At 59.7% G+C, this 11,442-nt stretch overlaps 2 protein-coding genes across 3 annotated transcripts; one reads left to right on the top strand and one right to left on the bottom strand.

Moving 5' to 3' along the window:
- Nucleotides 1-308: 308 nt before the first annotated feature.
- Nucleotides 309-6,671, bottom strand: TRAPPC3 (trafficking protein particle complex 3). 2 transcript variants are annotated; one of them, XM_030504806.1, is made up of 6 exons: nucleotides 6,664-6,671; nucleotides 5,192-5,258; nucleotides 3,108-3,205; nucleotides 2,789-2,888; nucleotides 2,349-2,531; nucleotides 309-1,944 (listed from the first exon to the last, which is right to left on the bottom strand). In XM_030504806.1, exons 2-6 carry the CDS (start codon nucleotides 5,231-5,233, stop codon nucleotides 1,825-1,827), a joined length of 543 nt encoding a protein of 180 aa, XP_030360666.1. In that variant the 5' UTR covers nucleotides 5,234-5,258; nucleotides 6,664-6,671; the 3' UTR covers nucleotides 309-1,824. The 2 variants fall into 2 exon arrangements, with proteins under 2 accessions (XP_030360666.1, XP_030360665.1); XM_030504805.1 differs by lacking the exon at nucleotides 6,664-6,671 and having other exon boundaries at nucleotides 5,192-5,311.
- A 553-nt stretch (nucleotides 6,672-7,224) lies between these two features.
- On the top strand, nucleotides 7,225-10,933 carry LOC115615998 (probable beta-D-xylosidase 5). The gene is made up of 13 exons (XM_030504794.1): nucleotides 7,225-7,699; nucleotides 7,798-7,957; nucleotides 8,108-8,278; nucleotides 8,353-8,444; nucleotides 8,523-8,680; nucleotides 8,761-8,864; nucleotides 8,954-9,178; nucleotides 9,311-9,396; nucleotides 9,531-9,667; nucleotides 9,770-9,859; nucleotides 10,020-10,228; nucleotides 10,341-10,547; nucleotides 10,635-10,933. The coding sequence occupies exons 1-13, from the start codon at nucleotides 7,317-7,319 to the stop codon at nucleotides 10,920-10,922; spliced, it is 2,310 nt and encodes a 769-aa protein (XP_030360654.1). The 5' UTR covers nucleotides 7,225-7,316; the 3' UTR covers nucleotides 10,923-10,933.
- The last annotated feature ends 509 nt before the right edge of the window (nucleotides 10,934-11,442 follow it).

The raw sequence follows: 11,442 nt of genomic DNA, 5'->3' as shown, positions 1-11,442 counted from the left end.
CTGCCTTGGGCTGGTGGCAGTGAGTCCCTGCTACTGTACACGTGCGGGTATTCATGGGGCAGGAAAAGGCCAGCCCCCAAACAGCACTGGTTTCCCTGCACTGCCCATCAGCTCCCCAAATCCCACCCCCAGACACAACCCCTCCGTGTGCTGAATATTGGGCAGGTTCCCTTCAGGGAGCAGCTTTCACAGGCGCTGGCAGCCGGACATTCCTGGTGCTGCAGTGCCGTCGCCCTGCCAGCCCGTCACACCGCTCCCTGCTGCTCCACACCAGCACCCAAAGAAAGGGCAAGAGGAAAGCAACGAGCTGACAGTGGGGTTCTGTTTAATGCAATTGCTTTTAAAATGCAGCCTTAACATGACTTAGAATGGTCAATGATGAGGAACAACAGGTCTTTTTGATCTCTGCAACGCGACTGTGCAGCCTCCAAAACTCGCCTGCCACTGCTGCTCCTGATGTTCTCCAACTGCTCTTACAGCAACGTGCTGCCCCTTCACAGGACCCATCACTCGGCACATCCAAACCCTGACACCAAAGGGATGACTCTGGACAAAATAAGGGACCAGGCAAGCTATGCAGCATCCAGATGATCCAATGCTCGTTCGAAGAACCTGCACAAACAGCAGCAGCGTTCTCTCTCTCACCTTACACTCAGGCATAAACCTACAAAGGTATTGGAGCTGCCAGTTCCTGTGGACATGGGTAAGAGCTATCAACTTCAAGCTCCTCTGTGGATCTGTGCCTTCATGCTATGTAAAGTGCTTTGAGGATGGAATGGCTGACTGCATCTTCTGGTGGAAGAAGTTGATTTTCCAACATCTACCACCACTTAGCGTGTGTATCTGACAGAACAGTGGGTGCTACAAGCTGTCCTTGCTTGCCAATTCAAGGAACAGGGGAAATTCTGTTGTAGCCTAAATATCTGTGAGAATACACCCCAGCACCACCTCCACACTGCAGTGTTTGTGCACCCTACCAGCAGAACAGACTCCACTTGCTGATGAACGACCTCAAAGCTTTTAGCCTGAGTTTTGGTTTTCATTCTGTGGCCTTGCCCCTGGGCTGTGAACACCGATGGCATTTCTCGCTTCCTCTTCTCCTTTTAAAAGCTTAACTCCATTGCAATTTAATGGTCATCCCCTTCCAAGAGGGGAGTCATGAGTCTGCTGGAGGAAGAGAAACTGCAGAAAGGCCACATGGACCTCCTGAATCTGCCAGTGCTGCATGATGCCACTGCTCTCTGACCAAAGGAGCCTCCCCAACCTGGTGCCAGCACTCAAACAGCTCTCCTAAATCACCCCTTTGTATTAAGCTTGCGTTTTACTAGTAACTTCAGAATCAAATGCAGGAAGCCAGTTAATTCTACAGCAATACTATGCACTTAGACTGAATTTTAAACACCTCTTCTTAAGGACAGCATTTTACCAGTAAATCAGTGGGTTCTCATAGCTTGATCTCCAACTCTGGCAATAAAACACAGATTCAGATTTGAACAGAGTGGAGCTTTTGTGGAGTTTGAGCAGTAGTTTTTGCACAACCAAATGTCACAATTAGAAACTGAGTGTAGAAAGAGTCCCCGGGGGAATACGAAAGACATCACCTTATGAAAAAAGCTTCCGAATGAACCTGTGAAATCAACAGCCACCAGACAATCGTCTTCTACAGGAAATGGAAGTAACAGTAGAAGAATATAACAACATCTTAAACAGTCAGTGAGTCAGTCTGAATGGACAGGGGCACTAGATCCCTACAGATCTGCGATGAAAGCTAATGGCTAAAACCAGCTGGTCCCCTCCAGTCCCCAAGGGAGACTGGGCTCACATTCACTCTTCACCAGCTGGAAGATTGTCTTCAATCCGCCTGATGAATTTCATCCTTATTTCTGTGACACTGTCACCCTTCAGCGTGTCCTGGACAAACTTTACATCTACGGCCATCTGAACCTAGGTGATGGAAGAGGAAAAAGAAGAGCTGTTATCCCCCTTACAGCACCACCTGATCGTGAAGCACCAGCTTAAGGGTTCCGAGGACACGACATGCAACACAGCTCTAAGGTCACACTCTCCTCGTACATTGTGGCCTACGTGCTGGACAGCGGGCACCTTTCCTCAGCAACATACCTCCTACAAAACTCAAGGAGATACTAGTGCTTGTACTTGGGTTGTAAGATGAAGGGGCTCTGGACTCAGAGCTGCAACAGCAGCTGAGCACTCCTGTGGCTCTGCTCTTCTCCTGGGAATCAATTTCAAGTCGGAAGCAAACATGAACACAGACTCGATATTGAAGTACCTGCTGGTACCTCAGTTATTCATCTGTCTATCTCCCTGGAAGAGAGACATTGGCTCACCATTTCCAGGGCACCTCGCAGCACTCCACACAGCAAGTTGGAATAGATGAGCGATGAGTGGTTGTCAGGAAGCTCAACAAAGTCCACCAAGGGGTTGTTTTCCAAGATGAGGGAGAACTCATCGCCTCCAGGACTCCAGTTGGTGATGCTCGGAGTGATGCCCAGGTACATTTTAAATGCTATCTGTTATGTCAGAGTACGAACAAGAACACGTCCCATGAAGCTACAGCACAGCTTTGATCTTTGTAAAATTACTAAAGGGTTTTGAAAACACCACTCCTTTCTCCCAATTCCTACCAGCCACCAGTAGTCAGAGATCTAATTCTCTTTCCTCCCCAGAATCTCAGTCAAGCTCTCAGGAAAGTTCTGTGAGTAGCAAATACTCTATCCTCACATGCAAAACCACGACCACACTGACAAAGCCGCGCTTTGACAATTACCTTTGCAATAACATCTGCAGTTTCACGGAAATCATGGCATCTTCCAACATTGGACCTGGCCAGGAAGTCTTCTATTAGCCGAACACCTATGTTGTAACCCCTGTGAATGCACCAAAGAGGAACAGGTAGAGTGTGCAGAGCACAGCTTTAGAAAGACAACCGTTTATAAAAGAAGACAGTGGAGGAAAAAAGTTGCATCTGAGAAATATCAGCACTAAATAACGTTTAATCTGTCAGGTTTTTACTCGCAGAGCAGCACGCAGACGTGCCTGCTGTGCTCCTGAGCTCTACAAGGCTCTGCTGCAGCAGATCCACTTACATTTTGTCAAGCTGCTTGTTGACATCCTCGTCGTTCTCGTAGTCCTTGCACAGCTGGGTGACCAGGGCGCCGTACGTCAGCGTGAAGAGCTCCGAGTTCTAGACAGAGGCAAAAGGGATTTAGCACAAGTCAAAGGCAAAACTGGCTGAGCACTGCTGCATCTGTGTCCAGCACCGCTTCCGTTGGCCTGGAGAGGGGGAACAGAAACCTGCTGTCTCAAAGGAATTTGCTGCTTAATAAGGAGAGATCCCAGTTCACATTTTGGCAAGGCGACTTCAGTCTCCTTGGAGAGAGAAATCCTCTTTGACTAGGAACGACTGGGCGCTTTCTTCCCCTCCTTCTCTCCATGCACACAGCATTTCCCATTAAAGTGTCCTGAATCTGACCTGCAGAGGCAAGCCAGGAGCTGCTCACACTCCGGCCACTCTTAGCTGCCCATTAGCACCTCTTTGCTCTAACGAGGGAGCCCACAGAAAACTGGAGTGACACCTCCAGGTCATTTGGTGCTACCGACACTCCCGGATGGCTAACCCTGCGCTGTTCCCAAAGGAACAAAGGAACCACCATTCTTTATTTCTGCTTTCAGTTTTAGCATGCAGAAACATTAGTCTAATCTCAGATTAAAAGCCTATCACCTACCATGAGATGCATAGATGCAGAAGGTGAAATGAATGGCAAATACCAATACTACAGAATGAAAGCAGCAGGCAGGCAGAAAGGAAGGGAAAAGAGACAACAGAGTTAAGTGACAACACTGATCACGCTTCATTCTGAACAAGTTTACACAAAGCCAAGACAAACAGAAGAATCACTCCCAAACATTCGAAGAGTAGAAATCAGGTTAGAAGGCACAGGGAATTCCACCTTGTCATTGTAATTCATGAGGTCAACAGTAATCAGCGACCAAAAGGCTCTGAGCACTTGAAAAGTACCACTCGTGCTCCCTGGTACTTTGGCCCAATTCTAGAGCTAAAGAACGGATTCTTTTGGGTTTTTTTTTTTACTCACAGTCCTGCTTTCACCCTGGAAAGCGAAGGGTTGTGCAAGTTCACACCAGGCTTAGGAGGGCCTGACAAGGCGGAAATCTCCTTTAGCTCAACTGGCAGAGTCAGACGTTTGGCAGAGAATTTAACATGCAGAAAAGGTTATGCTGTTTTTAAGGATTTCAGTCATTTTTAGTAAAGACGGGGCTTGGCAGCCGGGGAGAGAAGGGGGTGAATGGATGGAGGAAATCCAGCTGTTACCAGCCCAAGACGTTGTCATTTACTGAGTAAAGCCACGAAGCCTCCACCTCCCATTATCAGCCCTGCAGTGACCCAGGGCTGGCCGCAGCTATTGCCAGCGACGCTGCTTTTGGGGTAACTTTAAAGGGTTATAACGAGGCAAACTTCTCACTTCGTATTTGTAACCAAACTCTTCATTTTCAGTCCATCTAATGGAATTGAGGCGCCTGATTACACGTTCTGTTCTTTATATTATTTCGTATTGCAGACCAGTGTATAGTCTCAACACTGTATAACCGTTCTGTGGCTACAAAAACTGCCAGATTCATAAATAACACCAATTCCTTCAATAAAAGTCACTGTATCGAGGGAGCTGAACTCCTAGAAGGGGAACCCCTTGTGGTGCTGAGCCGGCAGCACGGCCAAAGAGGGGGCAAACCCAGATGTTGTTGTTCATTCCTTGCTTCCAGACATCGATATTGCACCGAACACGAACGAGTTCGATGTGCTCTGACCCGGGATGAGGCCTGGGCTCCGGGGGCTCGTTCTCCGCCCCTCGCACCGCGGTTCGGCCGGGCTGGTAACACCGAGTGGGGCTGGGGAGGGGAAAGGGGAGAGAGACGCCACAAAAGCGTTTGGACGGTGCCGGTCCCGCATCCGGACCCGTCCCGCTGAGCCCCGCGGCGCTCCGGTACCGGCCTGTCCCGGGGAGGGCCGGGCGGCGCTCCGCGGCCCAGCGGCGGCGGGCGGGCAGGCCTGGGCCTGGCAGCCGGGCCGGGCCTCCGCCTCCTCCGGTCCCCCCCCCGCTACCCCGCTCTGCCCTCCGGTTACCACCGGGGCTCGCCCGGCCCCTCCGGTTACCATTTTCTTGCTCTCGGTGCCGCGGCCGGCCTGGCGCGACATCCTGCCCTGTCCGCAGCGCCGCCGCCTGCCGCTGCGCTCCGCGGGGCTCGCCGACGCTCCTGCTTCCGCCGCCGAACTACAACCCCCGGAGTGCACCGCGGCCGCGCCGTGATCCGCGGGCGCCCGCGAATCCCGGCGTGCAGGGCGGGGCGTGTGCCGCCAGGGGGCGACTCCGCACGCCGGGCCGGTCCCTCCGGGACTGGGACCGGGACCCTCCGGTCGCTCCAGGCCGGGGCCGCTGCGGGCGCTCCCCCCGGGCCTCTCGTCCCCGGGTGCCACCGGCCGGGCTGTGTGTGGTGGCTTCGGTGCTGTGGCCGATCCCGGGACGGCGGCTGCCGAGGTGCCCCGGCCCCGGTGGCGGCTCTCCTATGGGGGGTTTCCGCTGGATGAGCCGCCTCTCGCTGAAAGGGCCGTTGCCGAAGCAAGGGCCAGTCCGTGGGGAAGGTTCCCCCGGTCCTGGCGCTGCTCGTCCCCCCCTGCCCAGCACAAACCGGTGTCCCCCGGGGCGGGTGGAGCGGGCTCTGGGCTGGCTGCAGTGGCTGCCGGGACAACCGAGCTCGTCCTCACCCTTCCCAGCCACCCGAGCACTGGCCGCTGCTCCCAGTGCTGCCTGGCACTTAGGTACTTATTTGGGTACGTCTCTAGCGCTGACACTCGCTGCCCCGTGCCCCAGGGTGGCTCTGGCTGGGGCAGTGTGATGGGGGCTCTGCTCCAGGCGCAGGGGGAGCCGGTAGCCAGACCCTGCTCAGGAATCCAGCAGCTGGGAGATCCCCCCCGTGACCACCGAGCAGCGGTGCCGGCTGGGCTCCCGACGGACACAGCCGACCTGCTGCCATTGCCTTACATGGCTGCATCCCCGGGACGGCGCAGCCTGTGCTCGCTGGGCTGCGAGCCCCCAGGCCTGATACCAGCCTGACCCACACTGAGGGGCTGCCAGCGTTGCAGGAGTGGGACACGGTGCCAGCAAGATGATGAGGTCTCTGTGCTTCCCCATCTCCCAGCCCTAAAGCGCAAGGAGCAGCCTGGAAGTGCTGCTCTGCTCCCAGTCCCATCACTGTGCTGGCAGGCAGAGGGACGTTTTGTGCTCTTCTTTTGCCTGTTGTGCACCTCCCAGCTGGGGAGCTACACGGTGAAACATGGATGTGATGCTGGAGGTGGGCATGAGCCTCTTGAGCTGGGTGGTCACCAAACTCACCCACATGGAGACACAGGGCTGCCCAGCGCCAAGCCAAACCCTGCTGTGTGGGAACAGCTGTGTGGGAAAGCCACAGAGCAAACACCGCCGTGTGCCCAGGCTGCCCGAGCCGCATGTGCTGCTCCCGGTGATGCCGTGCTGGCCCTTGCTGGCTGGGAAGTCACCTGGCTGGGCCCTGGGACATGTGCCAGGCCCGGCCACATCCCTGCCGGCGTGCTCGTGCCGGAGCCACCACCCAGCCCTGCGCTGTCCCCCCAGGCTGCAAGTGTGGGACTTGGTGGCATGGCCAGGAGGACCAGAAGCTTTGGCCTCCAGGCACCGAGCGCGTGACCACGGCCACTGTGGCTGCTGGAGGTACCATGTCCCTGGTCACCATGTGGGTCCCTGGCACTGGGGCTGGGCTGGCTGGGAACTCGGGGACCTGCACCAGCATCACCCTCCATGGCTCTCATTAAAGCGCAGTGTGCTAACAAAAGCCCTTCCCATCATTGCTTTGGGTCTGGGACTGGAGCAGCGGTGGGACAACTGCCCCCCAGCCCCGCTGACCCCAGGAGCCGGTTTGGCAGCACCGGGCAGCTCTCCCGGTTCCCGCTCACCGACGTGCCCGCGTCGGGAGGTGCTCGGGGGAGCGCGGACACCAAAACACCTCGACCTGCCACAGCGGCGGAGCCAGGGACGGGAGCCGCGGCCTGGCTGCACGGTGCCCCGTGCTCCGGTGCCTTCGTTCGGGGGGAAGCGGCCGGAGCGGAGCAGCGCCCCGGAACCGCCCCCATCCCGTCCCACCGCGCTCCGCCCCGTCCGGCGGGGACAGGACCGAGCTGCAGTGCGCCGCGCTCCGCCCGCCGCCCGTGGCCTGGGCCGGGCTGATCTCGGGAACCGAGCCGTGCCATGGCGCGCCGAGCCGCAGCGCCGGCCCCGGCAGCGGCTGTGGCGGGGCTCCGGGCCGGCGCCGTGCTGCTGTGCGCAGTGCTGTGCGCAGTGCTGTGCGCCGGGCCGGGCCGAGCGGAGCCTTCCCCATTCCCCTTTCCCTTCCAGGACCCGGCGCTGCCCTGGCACCGCCGCCTCGACGACCTCCTGGGCCGGCTGAGCCCCAGCGAGCTGGTGCTGCAGGTAGCGAGGGGGGGTGCGCTGGGGAACGGCCCTGCGCCCCCCATCCCAAGGCTGGGCATCGCGCCCTACAACTGGAACACTGAGTGTCTGCGGGGCGATGTGGAGGCACCCGGATGGGCCACGGCCTTCCCCCAGGCGCTGGGACTCGCTGCTGCCTTCAGGTGCCGGCATCGGGGCACCGGGACCCCCGTGGGATGGGGCACCCGGAGATCCACACTGGGACATGGCCCCATGAGGTGCCCCCGTGCTCTCCCTGCAGCCCTGAGCTCATCTACCGGGTGGCCAATGCCACGGCCACCGAGGTGAGAGCCAAGCACAATGCCTTCGCTGCCGCCGGCCGCTACAGTGACCACACAGGGCTCAGCTGCTTCAGCCCCGTCCTGAACATCATGAGGCACCCGCTGTGGGGCAGGAACCAGGTGCCAGCATGGCAGGGTGGGGGGACCCCAGGGATCAGGCCACGCTGGACCATGTCTGTCCAGCCAGAGGGTGACAGCAGCTCCCCGGGGTGCTGGTGGCGGGGTGTGGGGCTGGGCGTCCTGACCATGACCTGTCTGCACCTCATCCAGGAGACCTATGGGGAGGACCCGTTCCTGAGCGGGGAGCTGGCCCGCAGCTTCGTGCAGGGGCTGCAGGGCCCGCACCCCCGTTACATCAAGGCCAGCGCTGGCTGCAAGCACTTCAGTGTGCACGGGGGCCCCGAGAACATCCCCGTCTCCAGGCTCAGCTTCGATGCCAAGGTGAGGGCAGTGGAGCCATGGGGTGGTGAGCGGCTCCCCCTGGCACTGACCCCTCTCCACCGTGGCGCTTGCAGGTGCTGGAGCGGGACTTGCGCACCACCTTCCTGCCCCAGTTCCAGGCGTGTGCGCGTGCCGGCTCCTACAGCTTCATGTGCAGCTACAACAGGTACAAATGGTGGAGGCTGCACAGCCCAAGGGGTGGTGGTGCCTGGCTGTCCGTGCTGCCACATCCCATCTCCAACAGGATCAACGGCGTTCCTGCCTGCGCCAACAAGAAGCTGCTGACGGACATCCTGCGCGGTGAGTGGGGCTTCGACGGCTACGTGGTGAGCGACGCGGGGGCTCTGGAGCTCATCATGCTGGGGCACCACTACACACGCACCTTCCTGGAGACGGCAGTCGGTGAGCTCCCGGGGCGGGCACAGGGTCCCTGGACACCGCGCAGCCGTGACGGGTGGTTTCCCTTCTCACTGGCACGGCAGCATCAGTGAACGCCGGCTGCAACCTGGAGCTGTCCTATGGTGTGAGGAACAACGTCTTCATGCACATCCCTCAGGCTCTGGCCATGGGTAACATCACGCTGCAGGTGAGCTGGGGGGAGCGGGGCTGGGGGCAAAGGAGCCAGGGCCGTCCCCACTGAGCACAACCATGGTTTTGGTGTCGGGGTCTTCGCAGATGCTGCGTGACCGGGTCCGGCCCCTCTTTTACACCCGGATGCGGCTGGGGGAGTTCGACCCGCCGGCCATGAACCCCTACAGCACCCTGAACCTGAGCGTCGTGCAGAGCCCTGAGCACCGAAACCTCTCGCTGGAAGCTGCTGTCAAGAGCTTTGTGCTGCTGAAGAACTCACGGGGGACGCTGCCCCTCCGGGCCCAGGACCTGCCCGGCAAGCGCCTCGCGGTGAGCACTGAGCACAGAGGTGGGCAGGGGGACATGGTGACCATGGGGCTGCCGGCTCCATACCCCAGGCACGCAGGTATGGAGGGCTGCACGGGCTGCCAGTGCCCACCCTCACCCCTCTGCCTTCCGCAGGTTGTGGGGCCCTTCGCCGACAACCCCCAGGTGCTGTTCGGGGACTATGCGCCGGTGCCAGAGCCACAGTACATCTACACTCCGCGGTGAGACAGCGCGGTGCTGCCAAGCATCCTCCGGTCCTGGGCACTGCTGCCGGAGCTGCTCAACCCTGCACTGGGGGACGGGGCAAGGGGGGTGTCCCCAAGGTGCCACCATCCTGTGCTCTTCCCTGGCACAGGAGGGGGCTGGAGACGCTGCCGGTTAATGTCAGCTTTGCGGCGGGCTGCCTCGAGCCGCGGTGCCGGCGCTACTCACAGGCAGAGGTGGTGGGTGCCGTAGGGGCAGCCGATGTGGTGGTGGTCTGCCTGGGGACAGGTAGGTGGGAGCAGGGACCCCCAAGGCAGTGCCCCTCTGCCCTGCCCATCCGCAGTGCCCCGGGTGGGTGTAAGGGGCTGTCCCTTGGCTGTCCTCACACAGGGACGGATGTGGAGACAGAGGGAAGGGACCGGAGTGACCTGTCCCTGCCAGGGCACCAGCTGGAGCTGCTGCAGGATGCTGTGCAGGCAGGTAGGGGCTCAGTGGGGCTCTGCTTGGTGACGGGGGACTGGCGGGTGGTGATGGGATGTGGTGCAGGGAGGGGGACCACAACCTCCCCATCCATGGGGCACCCCAGATCCATGCAAGTAGCACTCATGTGGGGCTTTTGGTGACAACCATCTCCCTGCAGCCGCTGGGCGCCCTGTCATCCTGCTGCTGTTCAACGCGGGGCCCCTGGACGTGAGCTGGGCACAGGCACACGAGGGTGTGGGGGCCATCCTGGCGTGCTTCTTCCCTGCCCAGGCCACCGGCCTCGCCATCACCAGGGTGCTGCTGGGGGAGGCCGGGGCCAGCCCGGCTGCCAGGCTGCCGGCCACGTGGCCCGCGGGCATGCACCAGGTAAGGCCAGGGCAGCACCCATAGCCCTTCCCTGTCGCTGGTGGCTGGGGGACCATGGGATGAAGGGCTGATGCTTGACCGTGTCCTGCTCCACCATCCCCACGTCCCGCAGGTGCCACCGATGGAGAACTACACCATGGAGGGATGGACGTACCGGTACTACGGGCAGGAGCCCCCTCTTTACCCCTTTGGTTACGGGTTGTCCTACACCACGTTCCGCTACCGGGACCTGGTGCTGATCCCTCCAGTGCTGCCCATCTGCGCCAACCTCTCCGTGTCTGTGGTGCTTGAGAACACAGGGCAGCGGGATGGCGAGGAGGTGAGCACAGCCGCTCCGCACAGACGCGGCTCTGGGGGGTACGGATGTAGGGGGTCTCGTTGGCGCTGACTCCATCGCTCCGGTTAGGTGGTGCAGCTGTACCTGCGGTGGGAGCAGCCATCCGTGCCCGTGCCGCGCTGGCAGCTGGTGGCTTTCCAGCGCGTGGCCGTGCCGGCGGGCCGGGACACCAAGCTGTCCTTGCGGGTGCTGGCGGAGCAGCGCGCTGTCTGGGCGCAGGGCTGGCGCCTCGAGCCCGGCACCTTCACCCTCTTTGCTGGTGGGCAGCAGCCGGAGCAGCAGACGCGGGTGCCCTCGGAGGTGCTGAGCGCGCGGTTCACCGTCACCGGCGCAGCCCGGCCCCTGAGCGGGTGCTAGAGGTGGGGACAGCCATAGAACCATGGAATGGTTTGCGTTGGAAAGGACCTTAAGATCATCCAGGTCCAATCCCCTGCCATGGGCAGGGACACCTCACACTAGACTATATCACCCAAGGCTCTGTCCACCCTGGCCTTGAGCACTGCCAGGGATGGAGCATTCACCACTTCTCTGAGCACCCTGTCCCAGCGCCTCAGCACCCACACAGTAAAGAACTTCTTCCTTATGTCTAACCTGAATTTCCCTGTTTCAGTTTGAACCCATCGCCCCTTGTCCTATCGCTCCAGTCCCTGATGAAGGTTCCTCTCCAGCATCCTTGTAGCCCCCTTCAGACACTGGAAGCTGCTCTGAGGTCTCCACACAGCTTCTCTTCTCCAGGCTGAACAGCCCCAATGTTCTCAGCCTGGATTCATACAGGAGGTGCTCCAGCCCCTGATCATCCATGGGGACGGGCAGCCCGGGGTGCTGGTGCCCCATGTGCTGTGGGGAGCACCACTGTCTGCCTTGCAGACACCCCGGC

This window comes from Strigops habroptila, chromosome 12, assembly GCF_004027225.2.
Source record: "Strigops habroptila isolate Jane chromosome 12, bStrHab1.2.pri, whole genome shotgun sequence".
Lineage (NCBI taxonomy): Eukaryota > Metazoa > Chordata > Aves > Psittaciformes > Psittacidae > Strigops > Strigops habroptila.
The sequence above is the reverse complement of the archived record's forward strand: the minus strand, read 5'-3'. Positions and strand labels throughout refer to the sequence as shown.